At 37.4% G+C, this 18,558-nt stretch overlaps 1 protein-coding gene across 1 annotated transcript in view; it reads left to right on the top strand.

The window, feature by feature from the left end:
* The window catches only part of TMX3 (thioredoxin related transmembrane protein 3), a 43,910-nt gene that overhangs the window by 13,425 nt on the left and 11,927 nt on the right, over nt 1-18,558 (top strand). Inside the window, exons 5-12 of the mRNA XM_046024322.1 lie at nt 4,189-4,234; nt 5,566-5,646; nt 8,808-8,907; nt 9,516-9,593; nt 13,412-13,478; nt 15,672-15,770; nt 18,098-18,155; nt 18,343-18,396. Coding sequence (XP_045880278.1) covers nt 4,189-4,234; nt 5,566-5,646; nt 8,808-8,907; nt 9,516-9,593; nt 13,412-13,478; nt 15,672-15,770; nt 18,098-18,155; nt 18,343-18,396 — 583 coding nt within the window. The remainder of the gene's footprint in view (nt 1-4,188; nt 4,235-5,565; nt 5,647-8,807; nt 8,908-9,515; nt 9,594-13,411; nt 13,479-15,671; nt 15,771-18,097; nt 18,156-18,342; nt 18,397-18,558) is intronic.

Genomic DNA, 18,558 nt, shown 5'->3' with positions numbered 1-18,558 from the left:
TTACTATCTTCCTAGTATTTTTTTTTTAAAGGTGTATTTGAAAACTACTGTCTAGAGATTGTACGAATAGGTTTTGGGCATATAATTCTTTTTTTTTTCGGGGGGCATATAATTCTTAAAGTTTCCTTTAATACCTCAAGGCAGCTCCACTATAAGCATTTTAGTAGAAACAGGTAAAGAAACTGAATTTTTTTTTCGAAACTAGCTGTCAACATTATTCTGTGTCTAACTGGAAATACTGAAGAGTTGGCTGTTTCCTGTGCATTTCATCCATCTCCCTAGGTCACTTTTCAGGCACTTCCAGCATTAGTGTATCTCAGCATTTGGTTTGCAGACCACCTGCATTAGGATTACCTGAGCTGCTCAGTGTAAATTTAGACTCTGGAGACCGACATCAGCCCTACCAATGACAGACAGTCTTTGAGACTGGGTCATGAGAATCTGTATTTTTAAAGTGGACTTCAGGTAATTCTGCTGCACGTTTGAATTAGAGAACCATAGAGTAAAGTATTATTCTGATGACTAGTTATTTATAGATTTATAGTATTGGGCTTTGGGTGGGATAGGATTATTCAGTGATCGAGTATGAAAAAATCTCTCAGGAGTATTTGAGGATAGCTTATTTCTCAGGCGTGTAAGTGCAGAGATTGGAAGCACACGGCACCACTCTCAGTCCAGTGATCTCTGTACAGAATTCTTGAACTAGAGAAATTTGAACTATCATGAAATATCCTGCCCTGTGTGTTTGGAATTGTATCAAAATTTTCTTGATACATGGTTTTAACTGATAATGCTGTAATCAACATAAAAAAAAACTATATGAAGGTAGATATTTTAGCCTCTTTTTCTGTACATAACCCCTTCCAAAATCAAGTACCAGAATTGTTTCACATTTGTAAAATATGTTATGATGCTCCTGTAATGGTGTACTGATTTCTGTTTTGAAGCCACTGAAATTATGTCTTTTCCTCAACGTAAGTGTGATGCTTACTTTATTTTAAAGGTCATAATTTGCTTCTTGTTGATGTGTAAACTTGGAATGACATTTGGCCAACAACATTCTAATTTCTTGTTCATAGATTATATTGGCAAATTAGTTTTACCTTTCTTTCTAAATTATAAGAACTTTTTGGTCAGTGATTATATTTAAGGGTTGCTAAGTCTTGGCACTAAGGATATTTTGGGCCAAGTAATTCTTTGTTTGAGGGCAAGGGTTGCTGTGCATTGTAAACTATTTAGCAATATCCCTGATTTCCACCCACTAGATACCAGTAACACCCTTTTCCCCATTCCACTGTCCCCCTAAGTTACTGCAACCAAAAGTGTCTCTAGACATTGCCCAGTGTCTCCTGGAGGGGAGATTTCCCCCAATTGAGAACTGCTGTATTTTATATTCTCTTCATATTAGATACATAGTAACACTCAGTAAATACTAAGAAAAATAGTATTCCTCCCTGAAAAGGATTTCACATTAATTACAGCTCCTCCCTTCTTCCCCTGCCCATTGTGTAGATGAAGTAACAGCAGGTCGTTAGCAATGAAATGACTGAGTAATTTCAAACACCAAAGTTAGAGGAAGAATTAGAACCAGAGTCTGAGATCATCATGATTCACTTCCAAGCCTAGCTCTACTATCAAGTTGTTATTTCAAGGAGAAAACAGGAAATAGGGGACTTCATGTTTAACCTCATTTTATGAGCATTTAAAAGTATTAAATTTCAGAGAATTTATTCATGTTACAGATGGATTCTTGACTTTGTGAAGGAATTAATCTCAGGTTTCTATGCAAACCATTGTTCTCTTATATGAAAAAAATAAAGAACGAATTTTAAACTCAGACTTAAGCTTCATTCGTAGTCCTGCTACCTAATCAGTGCTCGCATTCAAACAAGTTACCAAGTCTTTCTAAGTATCAGTTTCTTTACCTGAAAAGTAATATTAGTATTCTTCTCCTGCTCACAGAATTATCTGGAGGTATAGTTGAAGGTCTACTAAAGTCAACTATAAGATATTTTATATGTGATAGTTATTATATATACACTGATGTGTCTGCAGGTAATCACTTAACAGTGAGATCAGGATCAGAAATAGAAAGGAATTGGACCTGTCATTTCAGGATCTCTGTGTGCCAAGCTCTCTCAGATTCTTTTCCACATGTTTTCTCATTTCAAAATCCCACCCATAAGCTGAAGAAGATGACTGCTGTCCTCAGAAGGATAAGAGCTGCCTGGATGATAAATGAGAAGTTGGAATCCTAACCTACATCATTTTAAGTCTATAACCCATGCTTTCCTTGCGTGATGTGAGATATATATTTATATTGTTTTGCTAGGGAAGCCTAAGCTTAAGGTTTTAGGAGTCACTGCCAGTTGAAATTCTATCACACATGGAGTTTAATGCTCAGAGTCAAGGTAGAATAGAGTGGGTGGCAATGTACATCTCCATCTTATGGATGGAGCGTACGTATCTCACAGATACGCTGAGGCCAGGGAAATGTGATAGGGTGAAATGTGGAGCTGCGATTTTTTTTTCTCTGAAACCTGTTTTGAGAACCACCATTGTATTTCCTCACTGATCGCATATTTTCTTTATTTGTTTATTAAAAAAACTTGACAGTAAATTAAAGAATCAATAGATGGATATACCCACCCCGCCCACTCAGTCAATTGTATTATCTTAGTTGAAGGTAATTAAGGGCTGATGTTTTCCGGCCTCCTTAATTTGGGAAGGGGGGGATTAAGAACATCTTTTACTCACATTATCCCCCCAAATCATTTTCATATTTTTACTCCGAAGTCAATCTCCATAACCACAGTGTTCAGTTAGACTCTGTTTGACAGTTAAATCCTACATTAGTGATGGCACAAATAAATACATAATTGGCTTAAGTTCCCTTGGCTATTCAGAGGCGGGATCTGTATCTCCAAAACCTGTTATTTTTGTTACCTTTGCTGTTTGTGTTGCTTCTAAGAAAAACCAGTGTTGATCACTGTCCAAAACCTTCCAGTCACCTTTCTCTACATGTTTAAGGGAGGAACTCTGTTGATAACAAAGGAAGGCTGAGAGATTTTGACTGTTATTTTGCCACAAATTCACTTCATCATCATTCGTGGGTGGAGGGTGGTGGGTGGTGCTACGAAACCAGGGTAATGGTGACTAAACTGATTAACAAACCAGAACTCATCTACAGTAGTGTCCTTAGACCCAACCACGGCTAAATGTGCTCGAAATAAATAAAATTAACAAAGGAAGAGATCATATGAATAAATACATTATATTTTATTTAAACTGGTATATGTGTAAATGTATTGTATATTGTCTCAAGTAAGATGGTTTCATTTTTCTGTTGTTCTGATTGTCTTGAATCTGTAAAGTAGGATGGTATTAATTTGCAGTACTGATATCTGTACCTCTTAAAGTCCTAATTCTCTATTTGATTGTTTTTGTTTCTTCTTTCCCTCAAAAAAGATGCCATCGTAGCAACTGTATCCCATTTTAATTAATGTGAGGACTTCAGAATAATCTTTGAAAATAACTAGAATTATCTGGGTTATTACAAAAGCAGAAACTTCTAAAACAAGTAGATAAAGTTGCTTTTAGATCGTGTATTGTCTGCAGAAATTAAGTAATTTTGCAAATACAATTTATCTTTTTAAAATTAAAATACAATGCTGTTCTTTTAAGTCTCAGAAAACACTAAAGGAAAGGATGGACTTTCTTTTTTTGTTTTTTTTTGTTTTGTTTTGTTTTTTATTTTTACTTATTTTTGCAAGGAACCAATGAGACATAGAAAAAAAAATTTTGTCCTAGAAGATGAAATCAAATGACAAGTCAGACTTTATATATATTTATTTTTTAACAAAAATATCTTTAACAAGAACGTCTTTTAAAAAAATCTTTAAAAAAGTACCTCAGAGATAAAATCTGAACTATTCTTTTAGCATTTATTCTTAATTTGTCATAGTGTTTTATGTGGCCATAGGTTGGAGTATTAAGTAATTGTTTTGTATGAGAATGTCATGTTTTTTCTTTTTTTGTATGTGAATTTATATTCTTTTTTAAGACTTGAAAACAACACAATTTATGGGTTTGTATAAATACATATATATAAGTAAAAGGCTCATTTACTACCTAGTTTCTCATTTTTTTTAAAAAAATTTAGAATTATTTATTCTTTTTCTTATCAAGGCATTGCTTCAGAGTTTGGAGTTCGAGGTTATCCAACAATTAAGCTGTAAGTTGAGTGTTGTATGTTTATATGTGTATTTTTATTAGTTCACTCTGCTCACGTTTTATTACATTAATTTCTAGTAGCATCCGTGAAGGATTGAAGATTCGGGTTCAGTGATTCTTTCTAGGTGCAGTACGTGAGCAGAGGAGAGGGCCTGCAGCTTCCTGCTTTTCTTGGTATTTAAGTGAGTGTGTTGTTGACAGCTGATTCACTGAGCGCGCTCTGAGCGTTTGCTGCGGGGCACGCATCCTGCAGGACGAGACGCACAGCTGTACAGTCTGAAAGGTGTTCACCCTGAGGAGCTCAAGGGTCTATTCTGTGTCATGTGACTCCTGTCTCCTAACAGATGTTACTTTTCTATGATTGAATTAGACTTACTTCATTAGAGAGGAAAGAAACAGAGAATCAAATTGATGGATTTAATTCTAATCTGTAAGTGTTGGCAAAGTCTAATAATGTAAAGTGTATATAAACTGGGAGAGATGGTGTGCTAATTCTAAGAGATTTATTTCATAATCATAATTTTATTGAATTTTCTCTTGAGTTTCATCCTTATTTTGGTAATATGCGAGTTGAGGAATATTTGGAAACTTATTTTTATAATTAGGTAAGTTATTTTTCAGTGTTTTAAAATCTCAGATTTCAAAATTTGACTAATTTTAATTTTTTATTTCTTGAGTTTTGTGTTGAATTCCCTCCTTGCCCTGCTTTCAAAAAATGTTAAACCTTTTTTACTTGTGTTAAGTAAATTATCCTTTCTGTTCTTTTTCATTTGATTATAAATGTTGTATTGTGTTTTTACTTTTTTTTTTTTAAATCTCAGCTGGATACATTATTGACAGGCTTTTGGAAAATTGTCTTAATTTTATAGAATAGATGTTTCATGCCTTGTTTATCTCTATAATCTTGGATCATCTTTCAAGTTCCTGTGATGCTGTGTTGCTTAAAATTTGTTTACCTCTACCAAAATACTATTAATTCCCTGTCATTTTTTAAACTAGAGAAAATAGTGAGAATTATGTTGCTTTTACAAGCTCTTGACCACGAATGTATAGATTGTGCAGTTTTCAGAAGCATAGACACAATGCAACTATGAGATACAAAGTGAACTATTTTCATGTAATTTCAATAAAATATAGCCTTTTCTTTATATTTTGAATTGTTGGTCCCTTATAGCCAGTTGTCTACTGTATTTCACATGATTATGCTACTTCTGAAACAACTCTGCATTTACTATTTAATATACTGTAATTTTACGTAACAGTAGTGATTAGTGTTAAGTATTAAAAGAGTTGAAATAATCTAAGCTTCTGTCCTTTTTTTTTCTTTTTAAGATTAAAGGGGGACTTGGCATATAATTATAGAGGACCACGAACTAAAGATGATATTATTGAGTTTGCTCACAGAGTGTCTGGGTAAGTTTTTATTAGGAAAGGCTTTCACTATATAATTACTAATATTTTATAGCAGCAATGTCCGCAGTAGCCAAAATATGGAAAGAGCCCAGATATCTATCAACAGATGAATGGGTAAAGAAGAGGTGGTATATATATGAAGTAGTGTGTGTGTGTATGTGTGTGTGTGTGTGTGTGTGTGTAAATATATATATATATATATATGCATTTGCATGCTAGCCAGCCGTTGAAAATAATGAAATCTTACCATTTGGAACCACATGGATGGAACTGGAAATTTTTTATTAAGTGATATAAGTCGGTCGGAGAAAGACACACCATTTTCACTCATATCTGGAATTTAAGAAGTGAAACAGATGAACAAAGGAGAAGAGTAGAAAAAAGATAAAAACAGAGAGAGACAAACCATAAGAGACTCTCAACTCTAGGAAACAAACTGAGGGTTGCTGGAGCGGAGGTGGGTGGGGATGAGGTAACTGGGTGATGGGCATTAAAGAGGACACTGGGTGTGATGAGCCCTGGCTGTTACGTGCAACTGATAAATCACCAAATTCTACTCCTAAAACTCGTAATCTACTAGATATTAACTAAATTTAATTAAAATTTTTTTTTTAAAAGATACTAATACCTTAAAGTTAAATGCAGTTTGGGGCCACCTGGGTGGCACAGTCAGTTAAGCATCCGACTCTTGATTTTGGCTCAGGTCATGATCTTTGAGTCATGAAACCAAGTCCTCTGTGGGCTCCATGCTGAGCTCCAGAGCCTGTTTAAGATTCTCTTTCCCTTCCTCTGCCCCTCCCCACCTTGCATGTACTCTCTCTCTAAAAAAAGAAAGAAAACTAAAGCTAAATGTATTTTAATAGACCATATTGAACCCACATTTTTTTAGGGACTTAACCTAAATAACATCTGTCTGTTCGTTTATGACAAAAGGTAGGCATATGTAGCATGTGCGGAGAGATGTTTAGAGAAATAAGAGGAACTGTGATTTGTATTATATTTGTTAACCTCATATTAAATTTATTTCATTTGCAGAAAAAAGATTTTCTCCAGTAGATTTTTTATTTTTTTATAAGATTTTACTTACTTATTTGAGAGACCGAGAGCTCAGGCAGGGGGAGCAGCAGAGGGAGAGGGAGAAGCAGACTCCACACTGATCAGGGAGCCTAAGGTAGGGCTTAATCCCAGGACCTCGAGATCATGACCTGAACTAAAGGCAGATGCTTGGCCCACTGAGCTATTTAGGTGCCCCTGCCAGTGGATTTTTTTTTTTTTTTAAGATTTTATTTATTTATTTGACAGAGAGAGACAGTGAGAGAGGAGACATAAGGAGAGTATGAGAGGGAGAAGCAGACTCCCCACTGAGCAGGGAGCCCAGTGTGGGGCTCAGTCCCAAGACCCCGAGCTCACGACCTGAGCTGAAGGTGGGTGCTTAACCCACTGAGCCCCCAGGCGCCCCTGCCAGTGGATTTTTAATATTTTCAGAATTTGATTACTTCTAACAACCTTGTGAATTGTAGTTTTTATTTTACTGTAAATTTGCTTTTATATTGCTTCATTTACGTCAACTTATTTTTCTTATTACTTAACTCCAGAGTTTTTAAAAGAAACCCCACAATATCATTGTTCTGATTAGACCTGGGCTTTAATCCCTGGCCTGTGATACTGGAAAATTCTTCTTAGATAACAGCTAAAATACTTCCCTTGATCTGTCACATGCTGCTTTATGCCAACTGTGAGGTATTACTACACTTTGCTTAGAATGTGACATAATTAGAACCGAGATTCTTGTTGGAGTTACAGATCTCTGAGATTTTACTGCTAAGAAAACAGTTTCTTCCTCCATAAACATTTCCTGTTGGTTTGAATGTGGTGATTTTGCTTTTTCATCTACATCTGTCTTGCTGCGGTGTAAAAGTTGGTGCTTGTAATTATTTAATGCAATTATGTGGATCTTATTCAAGAGAACATTTATCAAGGTAAGTTAACCTATGTTGACTTTGAAAGTATAAGCACTTTGTTGTGAGTTTGACAGGATACACTGATAACTTTAAATAGCTTTAAAGTAAAATTGAAATATCGCAGTGGGTTTGTTGAGTGGCATGGCACTGTATGGCTTGAATTATTTGAGAGAAAGGCAGAATTAGGAATGACCTTTTTTCAAGTTTGCAAAGCTTATGAATATAATTTTCACTGTATTTTCTCATTGATTGCATATTTCATTTTCTTTATTTGCTTTCTGAATAAATTGTGAGAAAAGTTTATATTATATGAGGGGATATATGGTACGAGGGGATTACCTGTGGGACTGATGTAACTAAGGGTGACTCTGTTGCAAATGAAATTTCATGACTCGGTCCTGGGGTTGCATCACTTAGTTAATTACTGAAGTACAAGAATAGAGGCTAGAGTGGAGTGATGCAATGTACATAAGGAACGGTGCCTTTTGAAAATATGTTTGCTTTTGCAAACTCTGTATTCTTTCCAAATTTAGTGGAGTAAAAATCTGACAGTATAAACCATGCCTCTTTTTTTAGTTTTTTAGTAACATTTTGCAAGTGATACATTTTATAATAAACTTGGATATGCTTGCATGGTAAAAGTCTTTGTAGAACTTTGTTTTCTTTTTATAAGGTTCTTAGGTACGATTAGGGCTACCACTTTGCATTTTATTTTTTCTGAAAAGAATAACATACTTATGAAACATTTAGATTTTAACCTCTATATTTTAAAACTAGCATTTAAATAGACATAAAACTTCTTAGCATTGCATTATAATTTTCTGGGATAGGATTTCACAGTGCGTTAGTGTGAATGATCATATGAAAGGGAAAAAATAATTCTCACGCAGATCCTTTTGTTTGTAGCTGAGGACTCTAAATATAGTTCTGTTCTTGCCTATCAAGATACTGGCCAAGATGGTACTCTCTAAAGGGATGTATTTTCAACTTATTTTTTAAATTGATAGGTTAAGTTGGGGGTACTTTGTTTTCATTGTGTGAGTACAATTTTGGTCATGGGCTAAAGTTTTATTAGATTTTTGTGGATTGGGTGGTTACTTAAAATTCAGTTAATACGACATTAAAACTATAACTTTAAAATTATATATTATCTTTAGTTCAAATGCAAGTTTATTTTCTGTTTGTTTTGTTTTCAAACAGGGCTCTAATTCGGCCACTTCCGAGTCAGCAAATGTTTGAACATGTGCAAAAGAGACATCGTGTATTTTTTGTTTACATAGGCGGAGAGTCACCTTTGAAGGTTATCAAATGATTTTATTTTTTAAATTCACAAACACATGTATTATAATTTAATTTTCAGTATAGCCAAAACTTTGACCCAAAAACTTGAAATTATTTCACTTTTATTGGAAATATTTTAGTTCAGTCTAAGTGTTTTTCTAACAAAAACATGTGCTTATATGCCCCCTGTTGTGTTTGCCTTCGTGAAACAGAAATGAATGAAAAGATGTCGCTTGCCCTGGTTATTCAGATTTTGTGTTACTTTTTAGCATTTTTGGCTCTTTGAGATTGCGGAGTGCAGTTTGAACGTAAACTTTGAAAATGTGTTTATATGTGTGGATATAGGCACAGATCTCTCCTGTAACTGTTGAATTAAAATATATGAATTAAGCTTATTACCTTATTTAGGGGAGAATTAAAGCATTGAGTTATGGTGGTCTTTTACTTTAGAAACAGTTCATTTCATTTGCTGCTTATATTCCGTCATCTTTTCACGTAAAAACACTTTAGGCATCAAATTGGGACGATAGGGCTGAGGATGCTACTCCCTGCTCTGAGTGTTTAATGAGGAGTGAATTCTGATCTTAATATTTCAAAGTCCCCTCTTTTCTGTTTGTATCTTCACAGGAGAAATACATCGATGCTGCTTCAGAATTAATTGTATATACATACTTCTTTTCTGCCTCAGAAGAAGTGGTTCCTGAGGTAATGTTTAAAAATGAATTGCAATGACTCAAGTTCATTTTTTTAAATTATTACTTGATTTTATTGATCAGATTTATTTACTCATATGTGTAGAACAATAAACGTGTTAACTCTTTACTACTAGATTAACAATCTGTACTAGATTGTTAATAATACCATGGGTTCATAGCATTTAGGGACTGTGTTTATTACACTGATGCTTTTCTTCTCTTCAGAGTAATAGCAGTAGTAAGAAATGATAGCCCAGACTGTTGAGCTGGTTTGTAAGTAATGGAGTGATTAATGTATTTATGTATATGAATGCACAGCTGCTGCTCATCTAATCATGTGCCGTGCCCTGTGTTGAGTCCTGGATCGTTGATGAGAAGCAAGAGCATCGGGGCGGTGGGAGGGAAGAGCCTGCGTTCTCTGGGTAAAGAAAGTGTACTAAGTTTGGTGTTGCAGACGACAGCCTGACGTAGCCATCTTCAGCAAACAATACGGAAACAGACATAACTGCTGTGAAAAAAGTAAAAGAGCATTGTGGTAGTAGCGGCGTGGGAGTGGGATGGCTGCTTTGGATTGGTTGGTCCGGAAATGTCTGTCTGAGAAGAAAATATTTGAACCGGACCATATATGCTGTGAGGGAGCCACGCAAGGATCTGTGTCCGGAATAAACTAGAAACAGGGAGCAGATACTACAAATGCGCAAGATGAGAACACGGCTGGCATATTTGAGAAATAGGTAGTAGGCCAGTGTGCTGTAATTCAGTGAGAAAGGAGATAGATGGGAGACAGGCAGAGCCCAGTGGAGGCCTTGCAGCTCACGGCCATGCATGTGATGGGTTGAAGCTGGTGAAGGACTTTGTCTCATGTTCATTTTAAGGACATTGCTCTGCTGAGAACAGAACGCATTGATTAGGGCTGAGAATAGACCCAGAGATCAGTTGAACTCTTGAAGTAATCTGGAGAGTTTAAGCTTGGGGGTTTGTAAAAGGCTGGGAGAGAAGTAAAAGCATTGTTGTAGAAGGTAGAATGGCCTGGAGAAGAAGGGCAGAATCACGGATGACTCTTAGGTCTTTAGTTCTGCAGCTGGGTGGGTGGTAGTATTATCTACAACTTTGGATTATTGCAAAAGAAACGAGTTTGGGGATCGGGGACTGATCAAGACTTTGGAATTGTTCATTTAAACTTGGCTCAACGTGTTAGTTAGACGTCCAAGCAGAAGCATCGAATTCACCGGTGGGTGTAGGTGCCTGGCAGTCAGGCTGCAGAAACGGTTTCTTAGACATGGATGCACACTTCTAAGGAAATAAATGGGCCCAGGACCTAAAGACTGCAAAGGATTACATGAGAAGAACATAGCTGGGGAGTAGGAAAACAAGGTGAGTGAAAAGCCAAGATAAACAAATGTTTTAAAAAGAGGGCCTGTTGCGCAAGATACTTGCAAAGTGATTGGGATGAGCTGAGGAAAATGACTGCCCCTGGTCCACGTGGAGGTTATAGTGGTTTTACGAGAAGGACAGGACCTCATTGGTGTGATCCGGGAGAATGCAGGCAAGAAATTGTAGGTGACGGGGATGGACTCTTCTCTTCCGAAACGTCTTCCTGAGTAGGGGGCTTGCGACATTAAAGTTTTCCCTGAGAAGGGGCCTGAGAAATTAGGCAGTGGCTATGAGCAAACATGAAATAAATCAAGGGAAGCTTTTTCTTTTTAATCAGTGTAAGTTACAGAAAAGCAAAACTTTTTTTTTCCCCACAAAGGCATGTCATATTACAGATTTGATTAATTTTTGTTTAATATTTTTTAATATTTAAATATTTTTAAGATTGTATGTGTCTAATGCTTCTTGCAATATGTTGTACATAAATGTTTATGTCGGCTTAAACTCATTTTTAGGTTTACTTGTTTTGTCCCAGAAGTTATTTTTTCGTATTTTATGTGTATGCATTTACTTTGGACGGGGAGGAGATGACAGGAAGAAGAGCTGTATGTGCCATTCGATTCTCAAATCGATGCCTTCAAAGCTTAAGAATCTGTATTCTGGAATGTCTTAAAATACTTAGTGGGGTGTAAAGGCCCAGAATGGATGGAATCTAGTTCTCAGCCCAGGCCTAGGAACTTTTAATCCATTCATCTCCAAAGCCCAGTGGGCCACATTTTAGTATTAGACATAAGAATGTACACCGTACCCTTGTCTTGAAGTGTTCAAGCAATTTACTTGGAGTGACCAGAGGACATGCTGTGTTCTAGGCCCTGACCCCACGTGGCACCCCCCAGTCCTTGTATAGTGACAGACGTTTTAGATCAAAATTCCAGCACCTAGAACTTCTGTGTGGGTAGGCACACACAGTATCTGCAGTGAGGGCATTCTTTTGGTTATTATTATTGACCTCTCAACTAGTTTCCTCAAACATTCCTTAATTATCCCTGCAAATACCAGTATTTATCATCCCCCCCCCCCCCCCCCGCGTGTGTATGGATGCAAAAGTCTGCTTAGGGAAATCAGTATTCTTTCAGAGTAGTATGAGGAATTTTACCACCACAGAGAATTCTCAAATAAGGACAAGGCCCATGATTTTATATTTCCCCCCATATTTTGAATTTTAATGTTTGATCATGCAAAGCTTCCTTAGCTTTACATCTAGTATTGATGAAATCCCTAGTATAATAAAGGGATATAAGGATGACTCAGGGCAGTTTCTGACTTCAGGGTACTTACAGGTGGATGGAGAAAAGTGGCCTGTGGACAGATGACTGTTGTCCGCGGTAAGAAGTTAAAGGGAATACGAGGAAGGAGGAGGGGATTCAGAGTATGTGCAAGTCAGTGCTGCAAGCTTCCATCTACAGAGTGAGGTCAAGTGTGGAGTCGCTCTGTGGATGCGTTGCCGGGAGCAGATGAGCACAGATGTCCGTGATGACAGAGACTTACCGAAGAGCTTCGCCACTGCCCTCCAGATAGCTGTTTGCGTGGTGCTATACCATTTTTCAGTAATGGTGTAAGAAATCATTCTATATCACCTGAGGTGTTCCTTCTCCCTTCTCAGTATTTCCAGGACAGCAGCTCTGTTTTTATTTTATTGTTTAAGTTATTGTTATTAGTTATCTAATGATTATTTGTTAACTGCTTTTCAGTATTATCACACCATGTCCTTTTTCTACGTGGTTCACCCAGGGGGATACTGATTACTATAATGTTAGTATTTTGAAATAATCACAGCACAGGTATAAGAGGCAGGTACCCTCTGAAATAATTTCTTCTTTTCAGTTGCCATTATAAGTTCCCACTTACAAAGCCAATTTACATTTTAAACCGGCTCTCACATGGGCTACCGGCTCTCACATGGGCTATCGGCTCTCACATGGGCTAGTGCATCTAATTTTGCTAGTAACTGTGCAGTGAGGTGGAGACTCGGTGTCCTTGACTTACAGAGGAGGAAGCCAACTTCTCAGGACAGCAGTGGACTCCCAGGCCACACAGCCTGGGAATGGTGGGGAAGGACTCAGACCTACCAGTGCTGATTGTAGCCTTAGCTTCCTCAGAGCGTGTCTTGTCCTGTACTTCCTGGGATGTCTTTGGTCTCTTAACCGCTCTAAGAACAATCCACAGTTTTCTCAGTAGCAAATCTCAGTAGCAAACAGGGCACTGTGCCAGGTGTTGCATAGAGATAGAACTGTCCTTGGGTCACTTTGCGATTGACCGTGGGAGTCTTTTTAATTGTTCGTAACAGTTTTGTTGTGGGTTTTTTCTGGTATCTTTCAATCCTTTTGAAATCATAGCTACCAACTAAAGAGATTTTTAATGGTAAAAGATACTGACACATCTGATTTTTTGCAGTATGTGACATTGAAGGAGATGCCCGCTGTACTTGTTTTCAAAGATGAAACTTACTTTGTTTACGATGGTAAGTTCCAGTGTTTTAACTCATACAAAACATGTTGAAATTAAAATGCTGCCGCTATTAGAGGACTTAGGTGTTGGTGAAAGATTTGGTAGATGCAACTACTTCTTACATTTCCTATTAGTTGAATGACAGACAGATTTTTCTTACCTTCCACTTGAGTTTTTCTGTCTAGTGTGCTTTCTGGGTTCTGCCTTCAGTGATTTTTTTTTTCTTTTTTTTGTCAGGTCATTGGCCTTTTGAGACAACTCTATGCATGCATTTCTGTACATTATTTTAAAATATGCAAAATTATTCATAGTTTTAAAAAAAGATCTAACATTTCAGACTCACAAAAAGGTGAAGAAATAAAACCCCTTCAGTAGTGGTGAAGCCCCTGGAGGACGTGTTCTTTCCTGCTTCCAACTGTCCCTCCCTGACAGGAGTAACTGTTCACCTGTTATTCAGCATTTCTTCACTGAAGTAAACACTTGCCGTATTTTTAAAATACTTTTGTTATACAAACTTAGCTTGTAATAAAGAGAATGCTAGAATAGTAAAATCCTATGTATATACCCATCACCCACGTTAGACAATTACCAAGATCTTAGCATCTTTGCTTCAACAATTTTTTTCTTTGCTGAGTTATTTTTTATTTTATTTTTTTTTCAGATTTTATTTATGTATCTGACAGAGAGAGACACAGCAAGAGAGGAAACACAAGCAAGGGGTGTGGGTGAGGGAGAAGCAGGCTTTTCGATGAGCAGGGAGCCTGATGATGGAGTCCCTGGACTCCAGGATCATGACCTGAGCTGAAGGCAGTTGCTCGACCAGCTGAGCCACCCAGGCGCCCCAGCTTTCAGATTTCTTGTTCTAGTTCTAGTAAGAATTTGCTAACACTTCAGAGAGCCACTTTGTTTATTTTTGGAACAGGCCTGATCATATCTGTGTGTAAATCTGTTCTGTAATCATAGCTAAGAAACCGCCCCTCCTCTTCTCTCTGTGTTTCAAATGTGTCTTCCTGTGAGTGGCCAGGAGGAATAAGAAAAGTACCTTTAGCTATGGGAGAGGCCATCGTTTTCTGACATGCAGGTGCTAGTATTTAGAGCCTGCCTGAAACCCCAGATAACACAGAGATTTTATCTTGAATGCTTATTCTAATATTTAATTGTCAATAAGTTTTGATGCTTTGGGTTAGGGCTCAGGAGGATGGTTTATCCTCTGATGAATTTCACGTATATCACTTTGAACAATCTTACAACATTAGCTTTTGACCTGAAGTGGAGATTGTGGCCCCAGGACTCAACTCCTAGCTTTATGTTTATTTTTCTAATTTGTAAGTCCAAACTCATAAATACTTTCAGAGTTGTGTTATGGCACTTATTTTATAGGTTTGATAACTTGAAAATGTTTTATTTAGCAATGGAAGTGACAGAAAAAGCATATCTTTCACGAAATCATTAAAATCCAGTCTTCAGCCATATTGGTAGGCTTTTACATCAGCTTCTTTTCATGCAGTTATAGTAATTGTTCACAGTTACCTAAGCATTATATTTCTAATCGGGACATAGTATTTCTCTTGATATTACAGATGTTTTCTGTCTGCTTAGCAGGGGAATTATTCAGTGTTGGAAAAAGGCTAAAGTACTATGGCTTCATATGTGTGTTGTGTTTTACATATGAGAAAGAGTTGTAAACTGAGGTAGAAATGTCAGAAAATAGAAAACAGCAAAGAAATTGTAACAAAAAGTTACTCATATTGCCATCGTTGAAGGGTAACTATCAACCCAGGATAACCACTTAGTTAGGAGTGTATGCCTTCATTTAATCATGCTGTCAGTTTGACTTTCAAAGAAAGTTACAGTCATATTGTAATAATGTTTTACAACCTGCTTTACCACTTACTAATTTTTCAAAAACTATAAATGGTCTTCCTCAATCTGTTCCATAATTATTTAAATTATTTCCTTTTTAAGGTATTTAACTTCTTTTATTCTTATTTCCTTATTTTTTGCTTTTTTTTAAATGATGCTGTAGTGAAGAATTTCTTTGTCCATTAATGCTTTTGTATGTCTCATTGTTTGCTAAAAATGAAATTTATGAATTTAAGATTATGATTCTGTGTCAAGGCATTTTATACATATTGCCAGATTAGAACATTATGAACATTGAAAACTCTTATTTACATATAATTTATTAGCTTTCTTTATTTTTAAGAGTACGAGGATGGTGATCTGTCATCTTGGATCAACAGGGAGAGGTTTCAGAACTACCTTACTGTGGATGGCTTCCTCTTATATGAACTTGGAGACACTGGTAACAAGCGTATATCCAACTCTCCATCACTCTGCACTTCCCTTAATTGATTTCTTAAATCTGATTCTGTAGGAAATGAATTTTAAACTCTTTCATAATTTCCTTCCTTTTTAAGACTTGAATGCCAGTTCTTCTTCATGAGAATATAGATTAATTTGAACAAAGAAGCAGCATTTGTAGGGGGAACAAAGATGAGTTAGTTAGGAAAGGTTTACTAGTTAGAACTGATAGCAACAGGACAAGCAGAGCCTGGATAATAAGGAGATGAGAAGAAATAACGAGGAAGCTGTATTGGGAGCTGATTTTGTAGTTGGAGTTGGAATACACCTTATCACAACCTTTGAGACCTGCTTTTGCTTGTGAGGAAAATGTGGGCTCCACACTGGTGTGGTTCTTAAAGTCACAAGATTGAAAATGACAAGCAAAGTAAATATATTTATAGATGCAGAGTTGAAAGCTGTAAGAAGCTGTGAATAGAGGCTCTCAAGTAGATGCAAACTGCCACGATTATTAAGAAGTTACCATGGAAAGTTTTAGGAGGAAGTGTTTTGTAAATTTATAATGAATTAGAGAAATGAATATTATTGCCACATTTGTTTCATTCATAACTTCGTGATAAGGGGGATTGAAATACAGTTTTAGATTTAATAAAATGGGAAAATTGTACTCAAGATTCAGTTTTTTTATATGAGAAGTAGTGTGCGTAGCTTCTCCTCTTTGTGATTTCCTGCTTTTGAGTCCGATTAGAAATAGAAATTAGAAATGTTCTAATAGGTTCTCATGGTGTTTCCAAACTCTTGGGATATTTGCTCTGGCTCCTGAGCCTGCTTATTCATGCTCTGTGTCTGGCGACGTGTCCGCCTTTGTTTATCCTTGCAGAGGGAGGCGTGTGTTAGCTCAGCACTAGACGTTGCTGTGGATGCTGTCAGAGATTGTGGGTTTCCTTTTGGATTCTTTCAGACTCACGGGAAGGGAAAGGGGGAACAATGTAGGAATACAGTAGTTTTGCTCTCACTTTAGTATTCATAGGAGACGGCATGACCTCGAGGTAATTAAAACAGGCAGCTCGGGCTCTGTGCAGATAGTGTCTTCTCCCAGATGAGTCTGGAAAGAAGTTGGCTATGGAATGTTCCTTTTTGGTATCCAACCTCATTGCCCTTGTTTGGTTGTGCTGCTGCGGCTCTGCTCCTGCCCACTGTCCCACCCGGCCCCTCGCCCCACAAGCACAGACGTCCATGCGCTCGGTGGTTTCGGACAGTCTTGTCTTTCTTGGAAGTCCTGGCGACCGTGGTCCCTGCATCTTCTGACCATGCCTCGATCCCCGTCTCCTCTCACTCTGCTCGTCCCTCACTCTCCCTTCTCCAGCCACACTGACGTCTCTTAGAAGGCCGTGCACCTTGCATCAGCGCATCTTTACACCTGGAAGTGTACAGTTAGGGTTAGGGTCACACTCAGACCAAGTATCGCTTTCTCAGCAAGTCTTCTAGGCGTGCGCTCGAACTGCCCACGTTCACTCTAGTCTCTTTCCGAACACCTTCACGGCTCTTCTTGTTGTTGACCATACATTTTTGCTGTTGTCAATGATCTTTGGATGTCTCTATTGTCTTCCCTGCTAGACTGTGCTTCCCACTAGTTCAGAGCCGGGTCTGTGGGCGCGTCACTCCCCGGGGCCGGCCCTCAGCTAGTGAATGGTGCTTCGCAGGTGTCTCCCGGCCGGCCTGGAACGGGACCTGCACGCTCGGCTACAGCATCTGGTCTTCTGACTCCCGTACCAGTGCTCTGGCTCCTGGGTCAGCTGTCGCTGGAGGGTGTTCCAGACAAGCGGGATTTATGTTGTGTTGAGGGTGAAGTCTGAGTCCGTTTCGTTTTGTGTAGTAGTGCTGGCAAGTAGTGACGGGACCCGTGGTACTGAGGGAATAGCATGTACAAGTCCTTCTCTTGTTACGTGTCATTCTTTTAGAGTTACAGTAACTAATCATGAGTTCATTTTATCAATTAGTAATAAATGTCTTCTGTTTCTTAATGTCTTAGATTTTGACAAAGTACTCATTTTAGTCAGTTTGTGGGTACTGTGAAAACAGTACAATTTCGTATATAAACTGTTAAATATTTACTGTTATTTACATTTGGGGGATGGGAGGTGGGAGGGAACCTCTCGCTTCCAATTGACTGATTCATTGATTGATTCTGCTGTTGCATAGCGTGTAGCATAATCGGAATTAAATTCTAGAAACTATTTACTAATTCCCAGTTCACAGCTACAATAATAATTGAAAAGTTTGTATGATGAGGGCTATTGAATTTAGATATGTCATTCTTAATTTCAGGAAAGCTTGTGGCTATTGCAGTTATTGATGAGAAAAATACATCAATTGAACATTCCAGGTATCGTGTCTTGAAATAGTTTTAAGCTTCACATACCATCTAACTCAGACTTTACGCGTCTTCAGATAAACATGATACAGTATCTTACTTTCCCCACAGTGTTAGATAAGGCAGCAGATATTATAATTGAAGAATGATAATATGTTTTTGAAGTGAAGAGATGAAATATTCATGTATTCTTTCACAGATTAAAGTCAATTATTCAGGAAGTTGCTAGAGATTACCGAGACCAATTCCACAGGTAGGTGCTTACATTCAAGAAGATTCCTTTATTTTTGTTTAACGATATTTTGTAGTATAGTGCAGCAGAAGTGGACTGTTTTGTACTTTCAAAGGTGAATCAAGATACTGAAGTGAATTACAGTGCGTTGTATTTCAGTATGAATTGTTTGGACTTGCTCTG

The sequence above is a fragment of the Meles meles genome, chromosome 12, assembly GCF_922984935.1.
Source record: "Meles meles chromosome 12, mMelMel3.1 paternal haplotype, whole genome shotgun sequence".
Taxonomy (NCBI): domain Eukaryota; kingdom Metazoa; phylum Chordata; class Mammalia; order Carnivora; family Mustelidae; genus Meles; species Meles meles.
Note: the sequence above shows the minus strand (reverse complement) of the source record. Positions and strands in the feature narration are given on the sequence as shown.